We start from the raw sequence: 16,075 nt of genomic DNA, 5'->3' as shown, positions 1-16,075 counted from the left end.
CACATAGGCCTCCACATGACCTCCAACTATGGCTGCTTCACCGTTTGACGTGAATGGCATGTTCAGAGTCACATAGTAATTTTGCACCTTGCTACACACACCCATGATTACCTACTATTAAGCATGTGTGTGGGTTACAGTTGAGCCTATGAAATATCACAGCAGCCTCATGTAGAAGTAACCCAATTTCAGAAGATGGATATACCATCCAGTGACCAGTTTCACCAACCATATTTCAAAACACGCCATTCTCTTCAAACATCAAAGCTAAGATATGGGTACTCCTGGCTTGTCATTATTATTAATGGGGAGGCTTTCTCTGCTTCAAAGCCATACTAAAAATAGGAGGACAGATGGAGAATCAATAAATACATTGTGCATAGCTTAATGGTGTGCATATCAACCAATAAAATTAACCAGCTTAGTGCAGGCAGACTCATAGCCGATCATTTCTAAATTGCTGCTCTAGGTTACTGCACACTCCTACTCTTTGTACAATGTCATTTACAACATTTATTAAATCTGAAATGGAGAGCTCAGGTGGAGTCAAATTATAGTGTTTATGTGTGTGCGTTTGTGTGTGGTTTCAAGATACATTTTTAGTGCAAAGTAGACAGGTGATTTTTGTGTGAACTGAAATTTGCCAAATATGGACAAGGCACACACATTTGTAAAAAATGGTTATATTGAGAAGTATGGCTAATTGACTCAGAATATATACATACATACTGTCTTCAGTAATGTAGGAGCATAGATATTTAAAGCATTTTTGTTATTTTCATATTTGTGCTATTCCAGTAAACTTTCATACTTGTAAACAGCTCTGGTGCTTCTTTTCAAAAATGTTAAGTCAAAATGTACTTATTACATATACTCACATGCACATTAACTGTCGCAGGCCAACTCAGAGATGGGGTTTAGAAGGAAACTTATATGATTTTTGCCTTAAAGCTGAACTCCGAGCAGATATGAACATAAACAAATTATTGAAACTTTGTATTCATTAATAAGTCATTAAATGTATTTTAATGCAACTTGTATAAGTACCTGATTCTGACTTGGTATCAGCCTCAATCCCCAATACAGCAGCACTGGGCAAGAGGGATAGGACCTGGACGCCAATCCAGGGTGCTGCATGCAAATGTGTTAATGAAAAACATGCTGATTTGAGGTGAGAACAGCAGAATAGTGAGCAGTGAGACAACCCATCAGTGTCCTGCTGCTTTGTTTCTGTCCAGTCTAAAAGGATGGTGGGGGTGGACAGAGAACACCAATGCATCCCTTATTTGTAGGTGGTATTCATCTGCCTGTGCTGGCTGTGTAAATCTCGGGGCTGGATGGAGAAATACTAATCATTTGACAGGTAAAACAGTTCCCATATATGTATATCATCTTTGTATTTAGTTGTATGCATGGATTCCAGCTTTAATGTGGGTGGATTTGGTAGGGCTTAAAAAAGTCCCAATACTACAAGGTATTCAAATTATTGGAGCATTGGTGTTGTGGACAACCTTCCCTATTGTTCAGAACCTCTTAGGCCCCGTACACACGTCCGAGGAACTCGATGGGCAAAACTCATCTTTTGCTTGTCGAGTTCTGTGTGAAGCCGCCGAGGATCTCGGCGAGCCAACTTTCCTCATTGAACAACGAGGAAATAGAGAACATGTTCTCTGTTTGGCTTGACGAGGAACTCGTTGGCTTCCTCGGCCGAAAGTGTACTCACGCCGGGTTTCTCGGCAGAATTCAGCTCCGATCAAGTTTCTGGCTGAATTCTGCTGAGAAACTCGGTCGTGTGTACGGGGCCTTAGGTTTGAGAAGACATTGCCAGGGATAAACACATATGGGAATTCAATTTGTCAGAATTCAAGATCCAGGGCTATAAAACCCTACCGCCAAGTATTTGAATATCCACCCTTAAATACATTGTATGAAGTTACTTCTCAATGCTCATTGGTAATTCCCATATGGGTTTTGAGGGTAGCAGGGTTCTCAGAGATTTGCAAAGTCAGCACTTCTATGTACAGATGAAGATAACCTTAATACAAATATAGATAACCTTAATAGCAACAATGTTAACTGGATTATGGCTCTTGACCCCACAGAGTTCTTCAACTGGTGCCTGCAGAAAATAACACAACTACCACAATAGAGCTGATTTATGAAAGCTGGAGCAAAAGCAGAGATAGTACCCATAGCAAACAATCAGACTTCATGATTCCTTTGAAAGATGAAATCTGGTTGCTGTGGATAACAGCTTCAATTCTCAGATTTTCAGACAGTCAGCCCCCCTAGCGACTTAAGAGTTACATGCGTATGAATACAAGTTCTGAGCACAAAATGGCTACTTCCAGTTTGAAAGTTACAAGTTCGCTTTAATACTCTTATAGCTACACTTCAGCATCTCAAAGCCATATGATACACAGTACCAGCAAATGCATGTTCACCTGCTTATAAATGTAGCATCCATCCCCTTAAGATATGCAAGAGAATTTCAAACTGTACTTTTTTTTCCCCAAAATTCTTTTGAGTACTAAAACACTGTGCATATGTTTGGCAATAAATATCAGCAAAGTGTTAAAAGGATTGTCTATTTAATTTTTCTCAACAGATAACTGACATACTATCTAAGCGACTGGAATTCCAAAGGTTTGCACTTGTTACTATAGTCCAGGATGAATGATGTGGCTTTTTCAATATGGCATATAAAACAAAAAGTTTATCACACTTGAGTCTGATGTTGGGTTTCCATATAGGGAATGTGGGATTGATCAATTCGAAAGTTGTCTAAACTTTCATAGTCACTTATGGCCACTTCTGTGTCTTCAAGTCCACAGATAGCTGAGACGTCCGATGAGGAAGCACCCACAGAATTGTGCAAGGATAAAGAAACGTTATCTGTGCTTGATTTGTCCATATTTTGGCTTGGACCAGGCACAAAAGTACTAAAAGAATGTCCAGCTTGGGCAATCGATGTATCTATTTCATTTGAGAGATGATGGGGTGGGAGGTATTGGCTTGGATGGAACTGTGGGCGTCGCCTAGAGTCCGGACTGAGCGTACTAACCACGGTTCGTGGCTGTACTTTTGGAAGAGTATCATAATGTTCTTGGAAGTCCTCCGGAAGTGGAGGTGGCAGTTGATCTTGGCTTAAATAGTCTTCATGTTGAGGAGGAGGGTAATCACTGTCAATGTCGTAGCCACCAAGGTAATAGTCTGACTCCAACTCTCTGGTACTACCATGGTGAGCAGAGGATCCATCTGCGGCTTCGTAGTTTGGAGCCTCTTCTATGTCCGACAATCGTGCACTTGGCATCCAGTCTGAAGTATCCCAATGGTAAGCTGTGAAAAATACAATATTTCAATTAATATGTTTATAGTAAAAAATTGGACATCCCCTTGGAATTCCACATGCTTCGGTTAATGGTAAATCAGCCATGCTTTTGTGCACCTGTACTGTAGTAAAAAATAATAGTGTTGTGAAGAACAAGGGCAGGCAAGATAGGCACTTTCTTTATTCCTTTCAGTAAAAAAGGTTTTAGTGCATTTCGCTAGTACTTTTTACCTCCATAGTGCTGCCCTGTTACGATAGCAGAAGAAGCAGTTTATCCTGTGGATGGCATTTTAATCCTCATAAGCTCTACAAAATGCAGAGGCCACATGGGGAATGCACAATGGGCAATATGGGATAATGCGGCAATAACATGGTTGCCACTGAAGCCACACTTGCATGCTTGATTAGCGATATTCTTGTTGAACATTGCTGGATGAAAAAAGTGAAAGGTATAAGATAGACATAAACTGTACCGCAAAACCCCTAGCAATGATCATGTGGAACATCACTAGAGGGAGAGGGCCACCAACTGGACACAGTGGGGTTGATTTACTAAAAGGAGGTGGCTATTTACTTTTAAATGGAATCTTCTCTTAGTTTGGTGGTTGTAATATAAAAAAAATCACTGTGCAGAAATTACCCATTCACATGCAAGAAATAAAAAAAAAAAACGATATTTTTGCTTGCACTGCAAGCTTGCATTTAGTAAATCAAGCCCAAAATTATACTGGGCATGTTAATCTATGTTGAACACAGAGCTCTTGCAATATGCAATATTGCTACTGCTAGAGGGAAAACTGAAAACTGAGTCCAGGCTGTGGCTGCCATCTTGGGAAAGTCTGCATCTCAGTGGAATGCAGCCAAAAGAGAACAGTGTTTATGGTTTGGAACCTGTTAGTTCATTACTTCACAAGCATTACATATGTAAAGGGCCTTTGCGTGCTTGTTCCTAATTGGTGTTGATGGGGGAATCCCTCTAATGGATCTATTGTGTTCTTCCAGTTGGAGGGCGCCATCCCTACCAGGAGAACACGGCTGTGGCCACTGGCATTAATCGCATGTTAAAAAATGACTTGCTGGTTGTACCCAAGTAGACCGATGGGTTGACTTAGGTAGACTCAGCCTGCCCATAGATGTTTCTAATCTCGACCGGTCCCTACTGAACTGGCCAGGATTCAAACCATCTATGGCCAAGAGACACAATTTGGTGGCAATCATGGAGGCACCCTATTAATACTGGAGGCAGAATGTCATGTTTTCCAAATACTCTAAAACCTTCATAGCTGAAAAAAACAAGTTGATGTGTTTACCCTCCTTGCCCTCTATTTTAGCAACAAATTGCTTGTTGCAAAACCATATGTTCACTTTAAATTCACAGTTTTCTACATGCTTCCAAGCGTGTGCCAAAAATGCAATACATCATTGTTAATTCAAATGTTACAAAACAAGGTGAGTGACAGTTCGGACATTGTTACAGCACGGCTGTATTAGAGGACACGGTACCAGCATGCTAGGGCATAAACATCCAGAAGAGGGTTTTCACAAGCAGGCAGGCAAAGCTTTCAAAACGTGTTTTCAGGATTGAAACATTATGTTCAAGAGACATGGTTAAAGGGGCTTTATGAAACACAACAATAAAAAGGCAGCAGAATTTCGGGTTACAAATGTCACCTCTGTTGTAATTCTGTCCTTGGTCCATTACTGGAGCTGTTTAGTTTAAGGAAAGGAGAATAGCAGTTCACAAAAAGCAATCAAAGGAAAAAGGACATTTTTTTTTTATGCATCGTCAATGTAATTTCAGTCATTTTCAGTTTTTTTTTTCTTCCCAAACTGTTAAAACTGTTTATAACAATCAATTTTTAAATTAAAGGAAAAGATCACAACATAAATAAAAAATAAATCAGAACACAGAGAGTAGTAAAATGTATTTAAAATATGTTTTTTTTGTATTTCTGTTCTTTCACAGTTTTAAGGATTTACAGAAAAAAAAGAAAAGTACAGTGATAAACAAAAAATCTAAAAGGTTTGCCAGAACAGAAAACATGCATATATATTTATAGATATATCTATATACAGTATATATATATATATATATATATATATATATATATATATATATATATATATATATATAGATAGATAGATATATCTTTAAATAACTGTATGCATTTAAATGACAACTAACCACAAATTACATATTTTTCCATATGTACTGTATACCTGCAAGGTACTAAAAATCCACTAGCAAAACAATACTAATAAAGTGCAGGTGCATTGTGATTTCTGCAATACTGCACCTATCAAAATCTTTAAATGAATACCTATATCCCTGGTTAGCATAACCATTTTTTTTTTTAGCACCTGACAGATTAAAAGTAAAAAAATAAATAAAAAATCATTCAATTTGTTTTAAGTGGCTTGTTAAAAAGTATTCATATCTATCTTTTTCTAAAACCTCATATGTAAAAAATAAATAAAAAACGTACCGTATGTAATGTTCTTATAGATAAATTGATGTATATTCAGTGTTCCCCTTTAAAATAATATATTATAATCTAGATGCTAGGTGAGTGCTAGCATATATATTTTTAAATGTTAAATAAGGAAAAACTATACTGATAATACAACGTAAAAAAAAAAGAATAAAAAATAAAATGTGTTCCTGCTCATGAAAGATACAGTTACATTAAAAAGTAAATACCTTCATGTTCAATATTATCAACAACATTGTTGACTAGATGAATGACAGTCACTATGGAAGCTTGTGGAGGGGGGAACAGAGAACACAGGTGGAGGAGAAAGGGAGACAACAAAGGTTAGTATTATAAACGCACAAACATTGTTATGTCATCATTTAACACATACTATACAAATTCACAGATTTAATTGTTGCTGATATTTACTACAGTTAAATCAATCGTTTCAGGTCACAAGTTAGTTACACACATTTAATCATTAGTGTCCGCACTGATTTTATTATTTTACACTGATTATATCAGAAATATCCTTTATCAGTTATATCCCTGGTTCCCCATAGTAATTATATTGGCATTATCCAAAATTGATTACCGTATATACTCGAGTATAAGCCGACCCGAGTATAAGCTGAGGCACCTAATTTTACCACAAAACCTGGGAAAATGTATTGACTCGAGTGTAAGCCTAGGGTGTCTATCTGCATGCTTTACTGTGCCTCACTTTGCCTCACTGTGTCCATGCCTCACTGTGCCCATGTCTCACTGTGTCCAGGCCTCACTGTACCCATGCCTTACTGTGTTCCATGCCTCACTGTGTCCATGCCTCATTGTGCCCATGTCTCACTGTGTCCAAACCTCACTGTGCCCATGCCTTACTGTGTTCCATGCCTCACTGTGTCCATGCCTCACTGTGTCCATGCCTCACTGTGCCCATGCCTCACTGTGCCCATGCCTCACTGTGTCTCAATGAGTCCATGCCTCACTGAGTCCATGACTAGACTTATGTTTAACATTATTATTTCATTATAAAGAAGGGGTGCCGGATTTGAAAAATCAGCACTCCCTAGCCGTAGGTCCTCCAGACAGAAAACGTTGCACACTTGTAGAGGAGAACTGGGGCTACATCGGGTCCAGGGGACCTACAGCCGGCCAGTACCGGGTCCCCAAAATTACTGGAGAAATTACAGTTTAACATGGGAGTCTATGGAAGGGGTGCTCGACTGTGAAAAATCGATGCTCCCCGGCCGTAAGTCCCCCGGACAACAAACTTTGCACACTTGAGGAAGAGTGGGGCTATATGTGTGCAAAGTTTGGGGTCCAGGGGACCTATGGCCGGCCGGTACCGGGTCCCCAAAATCAGGGAGATTAGGCGCACAAAGGTGACTCCAGTATAAGTCGAGGAGGGCATTTTCAGCACAAACAAAGTGCTGAAAAATTTGACTTATACTCGAGTATATACGGTACATTAGCAATTTTCTTTACTATATATATATCAGCATTTCCAATATTGATTATACCAGCAATGTCCTATACTGGATACATTATTTTAATTACTGTAAAACAGTAATGATACTGTATACCATCAATGCTCCATTACTGATTATATCTGTTGTCCCTTAATAACATAATATCTGTAATGATATCAGTATTGGCCCTTGTTGATTATATGAGCGATGACCCCTGTTCGGCATCTGTACTGACACTCTATTACCTAAAGTATTGGGACACCTGCCTTTACATGCACATGAACTTTAATGGCATCCCAGTTTTAGTCCGTAGGGTTCAATATTGAGTTGACCACCCTTTGCAGCTGGGGACCTCTGGCTGGAAATCCAGAAGTAATTAGGATACAATGGTTGTAAGAGGGTGTATGGTATTAACCACTTAAGACCTGGACCATTATGCAGGTTAAGGACCTTTCCCCTTTTTGTGATTCGGCACTGCGTCGCTTTAACTGATAAAATGATGCTAATAATAAAAAAAAATAGCATACTTAAAAGAAAAAGGAGGGAATTTATTTAAATTGACCTTACTTTTTTTTTACTTGTGAGGTAACTGTAACTAAGTAAAGAAAATGGGGGAAAAAAGGGAACCCAAAGGTAAACCCTGTTCGGACTTTAACGGCACAGTGAACAATAGAGATATATAGAAATAATTTTAATAGAAAAGAGACACATACATGAAATATAGGGACAATACAAATGTTAAAAATCATACATATGAGTACATATTATATGATGAGAACCCAAATGCATCAACGCGTAATGTGGTTGTACATACAGTATACTCCTATTGGTATATGGAACGTAGTTGACTGACTCAAGTTTACCTTTGGGTTCCCTTTTATTCTTTACCATATTATTTACGGATGTTGGCAATTTGAGTGCGGTTTTTCTATTTTTCTATGAACTGTAACTGACTTTACATGCAGATTAAAGGATGGGCTTTTTTGATAACACTATTTTGCATTTGTACAAATATTCTCTATGCAATCTACAGGCAAAAACGTACCAAAACTAATTTGCATGACCAATGATTGCTTCAAAAATAACTGTAGATAAAAAGTTTATTATTATTTTATTCTATCATTTGTTCTAATTATAATAAGACTTAAAATAACTTTTTGGTACAAATCATAGCAAAAATAAATCATTTTTTTTTTGATGCTACAAAAATAAAAAAAATAAAAAAAAAGGGAAAAAAAATATGCTGATAAAAAAAAAAATATAGTAATATAAAATATACTGTATATTACTTTTTTATTTTTTTACTTGTGAGGTAAATGTAACTGACTTTACTTGCAGATCAAAGGACTGGCTTTTGATGTATACATAAAAGAACTAGAACACTGTATAAATAATATTGTTATAAACATTGTTTAATGGTATTATTTACACAGGAGTCACTTCAGAGGCTCCTAAGATGCAAAGTGGGATCCAGCTGTCAAAATGACACCTAGGTATGAATAATTACACCATCAGAACAGCTGACGTGAGGAAGGAGGACCAGAACAAAGGAGGTGCACCCTAGGAATCTATAAGAAGTTTTTTTTTTTTTTTTTAAAACATCCATTATACGGTGAACTAGTTAAAACTAAACTCCAGAACAAAAAAAAAGATTTTTCCCTTGCTGTAAGTCTCTTCCCACTTCTTGTTTTTCCTAGGAGAAGATGAATAAGGTGAGATTATGAGGTTACTCCTTGCTCTTTCAGCAGCCAGCACTCTCCTCTAATGCCCAATGTTCTTGAATGTAGACAGGCCCTCGGGATCCTGCCATACAATGCAGGGCAGATCAGCTGTATTTCTACATATGCTCATCAAAGGTTCCTACTATGCTAAGAGCTGGGGGGCTGTTCTGCTGAAACGTGCTGGAACTGATTAATGGATTTCACTGAGGATCTGGTCTGGAGAGTTCACAGGAGAAATGTCTGGCTGATATTGGAAGGAGGCATCCAAGTATCCAGGGACATTGTGAGTACAGACATTTGTGTAGGAACCTAGTGACTGTGCTGCTCCTAGTGCATCAGTGCCAGGCAAGGCAAAAAGGGGCAGCTGTCCTGGGTCCTGTCATTGTTGTGGGGCCCAAAGCAGCTGCCTCATACTTGCCAACTATCCCAGTTTAAATTCCCTTGTCCCTTGAAGTTTTAGTCCTGTGCTGTGTCCGGATATCTCAGTGTGAAGTGCTGCTACTAATACTGCCCAGCTCTGCCCTATTGTTGTGTACAGATGACTCACCTGCAGACTCTGTGTTTACATGTAAATAACCGTCATTCATATGTAAATAACGGGAAAATGTGTATGTAGAGTGGCAGCATTCATATGTAAATAGCTGAGGCAGGCGGCATTCATATGTAAATAAAGGTGGCATTCGTATGTATATCATGCCCCTCTGCAGCGAAGACATGATCTGCTGTGACCTCTAGCAACCAATCAGTGAGCAGTATTACTGTTCAGTAATCTCTATAAACCAATCAACATGAAGAAATCATGTCCTATAACCTCTAGAAACTAATCAGTGAGCCGTAATGTGTGCTGTCACCTCTAGCAACCAGTCAGTAAGTGGTAATGATATGCCCTAACCTCTAGCAACCAATCACAATCACTGCCTGATCTGATACAGTAAACTGATTTTAAGTCTACCTGATATTTATTGTATGTCTCAGAGCAGGTAGAGAGCAAAATTGCATGGGGGGGCCCCCAAGATTTTTTTTGCCCAGGGTCCAATCAACATTAAAGACTGACCTGGTGCCAGAGCTTGCTTGAATTGGGACCTTTCCTATGGTGTCTCAGTGTTACTCAATGCCTTAGTTGTTGCTAGAGGAACTGTACTAGGAAGCTTTGACAAAGTGAAGCCTGTCCTCATGCTATTACATTGTGCTACGGAGTATTCCACAGCTTCCCTGCACCCTATCTAAGTTCAAATTTCAATAAAGCATCATAAAGATACCCCTAAACCAGGGGTCGCCATACTTTCTAAATCAGGGGTCTCAAACTGGCAGCCCTCCAGCTGTTGCAAAATTTCAAGTCCCACAATGCCTCTGCCTGTGGGTATCATGCTTGTAACTGTCAGCCTTGCAATGCCTGATGGGACTTGTAGTTTCGCCACAGCAGGAAGGCCGCCAGTTTGAGACTAAACAAAAGGCCCATTTACTGTCCTTCAGATTTTGAGGGGGCCAGACTGTGGCCAGTGTAAGTAGAAAATGTGCTGGTGTCAATGGGAGTAAACAATGTGGCATCAGTGGGAAAAATAATGCCCCATTGTTGGAATCAGTGGAAGGAATCATGCCCTATCATTGGTGTCAGTGGAAGGAATCATGCCCTATCATTGGTGTCAGTGGAAGGAATCATGCCCTATCATTGGTGTCAGTGAAAGGAATAGTGCCCTATCATTGATGTCAGTGGAAGGAATTGTGCCCTATCATTGGTGTCGGTGGGAGGAATAGTGCCTTGTATCAGTGGGAGGAATAGTGCCCTAGGGGTCAGATAAAAGCAAACAAAGTTTGGAGACTGCTGTCCTTGGCTGTTCATTGAGCCATGTGCCTGGCTGCCACTGCACTAGCTTGGGAAAGAAATCCGGGGCAAAACTGCAGTCCCTTTCTGGGCTTAAACGGTTGTTTGATTGCTGCAGTTCCACTTTAACATTTCAGTATAGGTTCATTCAATTGAGCCAAAGTTTGTAAATCACTAAACCTCTAAAGACTACCCAGACAAATGTATTTAGGCAAAAATTGGTTGTCTTTTGTCAAGACTCCACCACCTGTAGAGCCACTACAATATTGTACACAGTATTACTGGACTACATATGGCATCAAACGACTGCACATTTCCTTCACGCCGACAAGAAGATTTGGGGCCTTCAAAGACAATGACCCTCACAGAAACCAATAACGTAGGGCTGCTAGAACATATCATGGAATTAAACAGTGATTTTTCTTACCATTGTCATCTCCGGAATCTGACTGAAAAGAGTTCAGAGAATGGTTTTCAGAATTGCTTCCTTTTGTACTTCCGACAAAGCAGGTCACTTCTTCGGCTGGCTCCAATCCTCGACCTTAATACACATCAATAAGAGGAAACAATGGTCATAATTCTAAAGGGCACAAGGATGGCCACCCTACGTCTAGGAAGAACAATATATAACCCAAGGACGCCATGGTTGTCAAGCTGTAGAGGTGGAGGCAGCAGTGCATCATAATTACAAAAACAGGGTAGTTCAAAAACATTTCTTTTGTTATGGTTTAAAAAGAGAATTCTAACATATCCGCGCTTGTGTGTAAAAATGCTTAAGCTGCTTACTAGGGATGAGCTTTGTGTTCGATTCGAACGTTGTCTGTTCGTACGTTTGACGAATTTCGAACAAAACAGGTCGTTCGCACCAAATTCGAGTGACGCGCAACGGCCCATAATTCACTGCGGCATTGCGCGCTGATAATTGGTCAAGCATGCACCATGACCCTGCATGCTTGGCCAATCACAGCGCGCAAAAAACGAAGAACCATAATTGGCCAAAGCCAGGGTGGCTTTGGCCAATTATGGCTCAGGGGGTTTAGTACACGCCCCACACTATATAAGGCCGCCTGCAAGGCGGCCGCGTGTAGTGTGTTGCGGCGTTGTTAAAGAGAAGAAGTCAGTCAGTAGTATATATATATATATATATAGATAGATAGATCTATATCTATCTATCTATCTATCTATCTATCTATCTATCTATCTATCTATCTATCTATATATATACTATCATATTTAGTTAATTTATAGCGCTGCCTTATCCAATTTTCTTTATGGTACGCTTTAAACTGGTGAGCGTTAGAATGCTGTTTTTTTTTCAGAAACTTTTTGATTAAGGGGGAATATGGCCAACGTGTATAAATACATAAGTGGTTCATAAAGTGAACTTTGTGTAGTGTTATTGACCATCAGGGTATTATAAACCACAAGGGGGCACTTTTTACATCTGAAGAAAAAAGTTTTAACGGCCACATGCGGAAAGGCTTTTTCACAGTTAAGCCCTGTACACATGGCCTGGATTCTCGTCAGGAAAAAAACGTAGTTTTTCCTGACGAGATTCCTGGCAAGATTCAAAAGAACCACCATTCTTTTGAATGGCACGAACGCGGTGACGTCATTGACTACGACGAGCAGGCGCTCGTCACATTCGATGCCATCACCGCCATCTTGCTTCACCCTACCTATGCCTTGGAAGCTACCACGAGCATGCGCGGGTCTCCATGGAGAGGTAAGTATACACACGCTCGGGTTTCTCGGCAGGAAAACAGAGAGCAGGTTCTCTATTTTTCTCGTCTAGATTCTGGATAGTTTTCTTGGCGAGAAACCTCAAAGCCTCGTACACACGCATGGTTTACTCGACAAGAAAGCTCTGCCAGCAGTTTTTCTACTGTTTCTTGCCGAGAAAACCGTGCGTGTGTACGAGGCTTAAGGGTTGTGAAAATCGGGAATTGACTCCTGCAAGAACTAATTCTGGCTAGCTGAGTAGATTGTTCTAGAAAAGAGCTGGATTATTTCCTAAATGCACAAAATGTAAATGAATACTAACATTTATAGGTAATAACACCAGGGATTTTTGATCGAGGAAATATCTGATTGGCTTGTGTGGGACCAGGAAAGATTTTTTTCCTCTCAGTGGAGCAAATTGGATCATGCATTATTGGGGTTATTTTGCCTTCCTCTGGATCAACTGTGGGTATGGCATTGTGTATATGGATATTTTCCTTTCGTGTGGGTTATCGATAATTATGATATTTCATGTGCTGTTATTATCAATTGTGCAATTCCAGGCTTAATAAGTCAACAAATTGCACAACTGTGGACGTTATTGCCTATTTAGTTACCTGAAATAAAAAAATATTTTAAATAAATATGTACAAATTTGTACAAAATAAATATGTACAAAAGCCCTATATATACCGGTACATATAAATATACCTACATAGGAAAATTACATGTAAAAGGTTACTGTCTTCTATGGACTCCTATAGACAATAATTTGCTTGCTTTTTTTGGTGATCTGCCTGACCAGCTCTACCCAGACCATGATCATAAATAATGCACAACTAATATATAGGGACACGCTGACACCAGGCAGAGGTGCAGTTCGCCTCCTCAAGCATATAAATACGTGCACATCACGCAGTTCCATTTTGGAAGCCATTAACTCGCAGTGGCGATTTTCTTACTTTAATGCCACACACATTAGCAACACAAAAAAAGTGCCATTGGTCAGAATAGTGTCAGTAGCAAATCTGCATCTTCAGCCCCCATGTCACTTCTCACCATGATGGCTTATTTCTTCTTGTGCTTTTTGCTCTGTTTTTGAAAGCTTTTCTACGAGAAACTTTTTTTTTTTGATAGCTACACATAAAAAGCCACATTAAATAAACACTAATGTCTTCTCCTTTCTGAACAAAATTTTACCTTACACTTAATGCACTGTACTTTGTCTCCTAATCTTTGAAGTTCAGAAATAAGAATTTTCAGAGCTGTCAGACTTAAATATCTAGTTTGTAAAATCTCTGCCAAGGAAATCCAAGGGAGAATGTACAATCAAGGCGTTTCAAGTCTACAACTGACTTTTATACTGGAGTTTTTGTGAATCAGAAAACATATATACCCTCAAAAAAAAATTGGAGGTAAACCCAAACTGAATAAAATTTAGTTGGATAAAGCACCGGGAGAGATTTACTAAAACTGGTTTACTATGTGGCAGATGTGACTCACAATCATTTCCCGAGTCCCACGGTCCTTTCCTAATTGAGTCACAGTCAGACCGGCAAGGCGACACCGATGGCATGTTGGGAGCCACACTGCACACCACCACTCCTCTTCGAGCCGTCAGGATCCTTGGAGACTCAGGATGAAAGGTGGTCATCTCCTGGTGCTCCACACCAAGACCATCCACCATCTTATCAAGATTGTTCCGGGATTCACTCTGGAAACAAGGGGTGTAAGCCATGGGCCGGACTGGTACTTGTGGTGGCCCCACCTCTTGGTAAATGTTTCTACTATCTCCGCCACTGCGAAGGTTCTTAAACTGAATCCCGTTGGTTTTATTTAAAAGTGCTGCAGTGGCAGGGTCTTGGACAAGAGTGATGTTGTTACGTGAGTAGTTCTTGCGGAACACCTTCTTTCGGAAAACTATGAAAAGGACGATGAGGACAAATATTACAAACAGCACCACGGCTATTCCAATCAGCTCCTCCTTGCCAACATAGGAATGTCCAGCTTGAATGTTGGGAACCACAACGGGCCTCAAACCACAATACTGTCCAACGTATCCATGGGTACAGTTACAGAAAAAGGACCCAAAGATATTCACACAAGTTCCACCGTTTTCACAATCCTCTCGTTCACACTCATTTACATCTTCTTCACACCTAGTGAGAGAAAGAAATGGTTATGTGGGAAAGAATAGTGTAAGAAATTGATTTTCACGATAACTATACTTTGAAGCTGGGTTCACACTATTGCAGGTGCAGGTTTCCCAGTCTAACCGGCTGCTCTGGTCCCATGTGATTTAGGCTGCCATCTTGGGTCTGACCCTGGGTTTTGGTGTGTTTTATGCTAGTGGCTAGAGTAGGGGCAAGTTGCCTATCTGGCAAGGACAGTGCTAGCAATAGGTAGGGGTTTTGGAGGAGTAGGCACTGAGCAGGGACCATGTCTCCCTGTTCCAGGAAGCTTTCCCTTTTGGGTTGGACCAGCCAGGCAACACTGGCAGATACTGTCAGCATCACACATGCCGTTCCTTCGCCACCGTCCTGTGAATGTTCCTGGTTGGGTAACCCTCAACAAGCATCTATGTCTGTGAAGTTGCTGCGTCCCAACTGATAGCTATGAAACTACTTTAACAGAGATGCATGGAACACTTCTGCATCCTTGTATGGGCATACATGGATCTAACACAGGGCACAGATACATACAACCCTTGTGAACTAGGACTAATACTCTTACTATTCCCTCACTCCATACAGTACAGTCAGCACCAAACGTGTGATGCTGAGATTTACATTTCTGGCTGGAGCATACAGATCACATCAGTTCACTCGCTCTGCAGCTCCTCAATTCTGAAAATGTATTTAATGTTTTTAAATCCTTTTAATGAACGCAAGCTATTCTGTGAGGAAGAGAGATTGTGACATTTATCTTCCCCTTCTCCAATCACAGGACGCCTTGCATTTAAAGAATTCAAGACATTTTGGAATGGATGAGCTGCAGAGCGAACGACCTGCTGTGACCTGTGCGCTCCAGCCAGAACTGTAAGTTTCAGTACTGGATGTTCGCCATTGACTGTACTAAATGGGAGGATTCAAAGTCAGAGTATGATAGAACGCAACAGCGGCCACACATTGCCTACCCTTCATTAACATTCACTTATTTTAAAGCAAATGGCCAAATACTTTGGCCAGTTTTAAACTCATCCTCAAGCCCCAAAGTTCTACCAGCAGTGGAGTACAGTTGTTTACATGCATCTCCTTCTAGATATGGAGAAATTGTGTTTTTGGTGGATATGGCAATTTATGGGGCTCGTCCATTAGCGGTTATTTGTGTCCACATGGTTGAGTGTACCCATATCCCATATCGGAGAGATAGATAATTTCATAGGGCAGAAAATAGATAGTCCATATCTTAAACAGGTTGTAAACCTTCCTGCAAAGGATGCATTAAGATGAAAAAACATCTGGTAAATACCGGCCCCCCCAGCCCCCCCATTTTACTTACCTGAGCCCTCGAAAGTCCTGCGTCGCGAACATGCT

General features: G+C 40.1%; 1 protein-coding gene across 6 annotated transcripts in view; it reads right to left on the bottom strand.

The window, feature by feature from the left end:
• Nucleotides 1-2,351: 2,351 nt before the first annotated feature.
• The window catches only part of FAT3 (FAT atypical cadherin 3), a 573,478-nt gene continuing 559,754 nt past the window's right edge, over nucleotides 2,352-16,075 (bottom strand). For 2 of the 6 annotated variants that reach the window (XM_040340131.1, XM_040340134.1), the window contains 5 exons: nucleotides 14,043-14,698; nucleotides 11,245-11,358; nucleotides 6,033-6,092; nucleotides 5,003-5,038; nucleotides 2,352-3,339 (listed from right to left, as the gene is read on the bottom strand). In XM_040340131.1, the coding sequence (XP_040196065.1) occupies nucleotides 2,720-3,339; nucleotides 5,003-5,038; nucleotides 6,033-6,092; nucleotides 11,245-11,358; nucleotides 14,043-14,698 (1,486 nt within the window). In that variant the 3' untranslated portion in view covers nucleotides 2,352-2,719. The remainder of the gene's footprint in view (nucleotides 3,340-5,002; nucleotides 5,039-6,032; nucleotides 6,093-11,244; nucleotides 11,359-14,042; nucleotides 14,699-16,075) is intronic. The other 4 variants (XM_040340136.1, XM_040340137.1, XM_040340132.1 and 1 more) reach the window with 3 other exon arrangements.

This window comes from Rana temporaria, chromosome 2 (genome assembly GCF_905171775.1).
Source record: "Rana temporaria chromosome 2, aRanTem1.1, whole genome shotgun sequence".
NCBI lineage: Eukaryota > Metazoa > Chordata > Amphibia > Anura > Ranidae > Rana > Rana temporaria.
The sequence above is the reverse complement of the archived record's forward strand: the minus strand, read 5'-3'. Positions and strand labels throughout refer to the sequence as shown.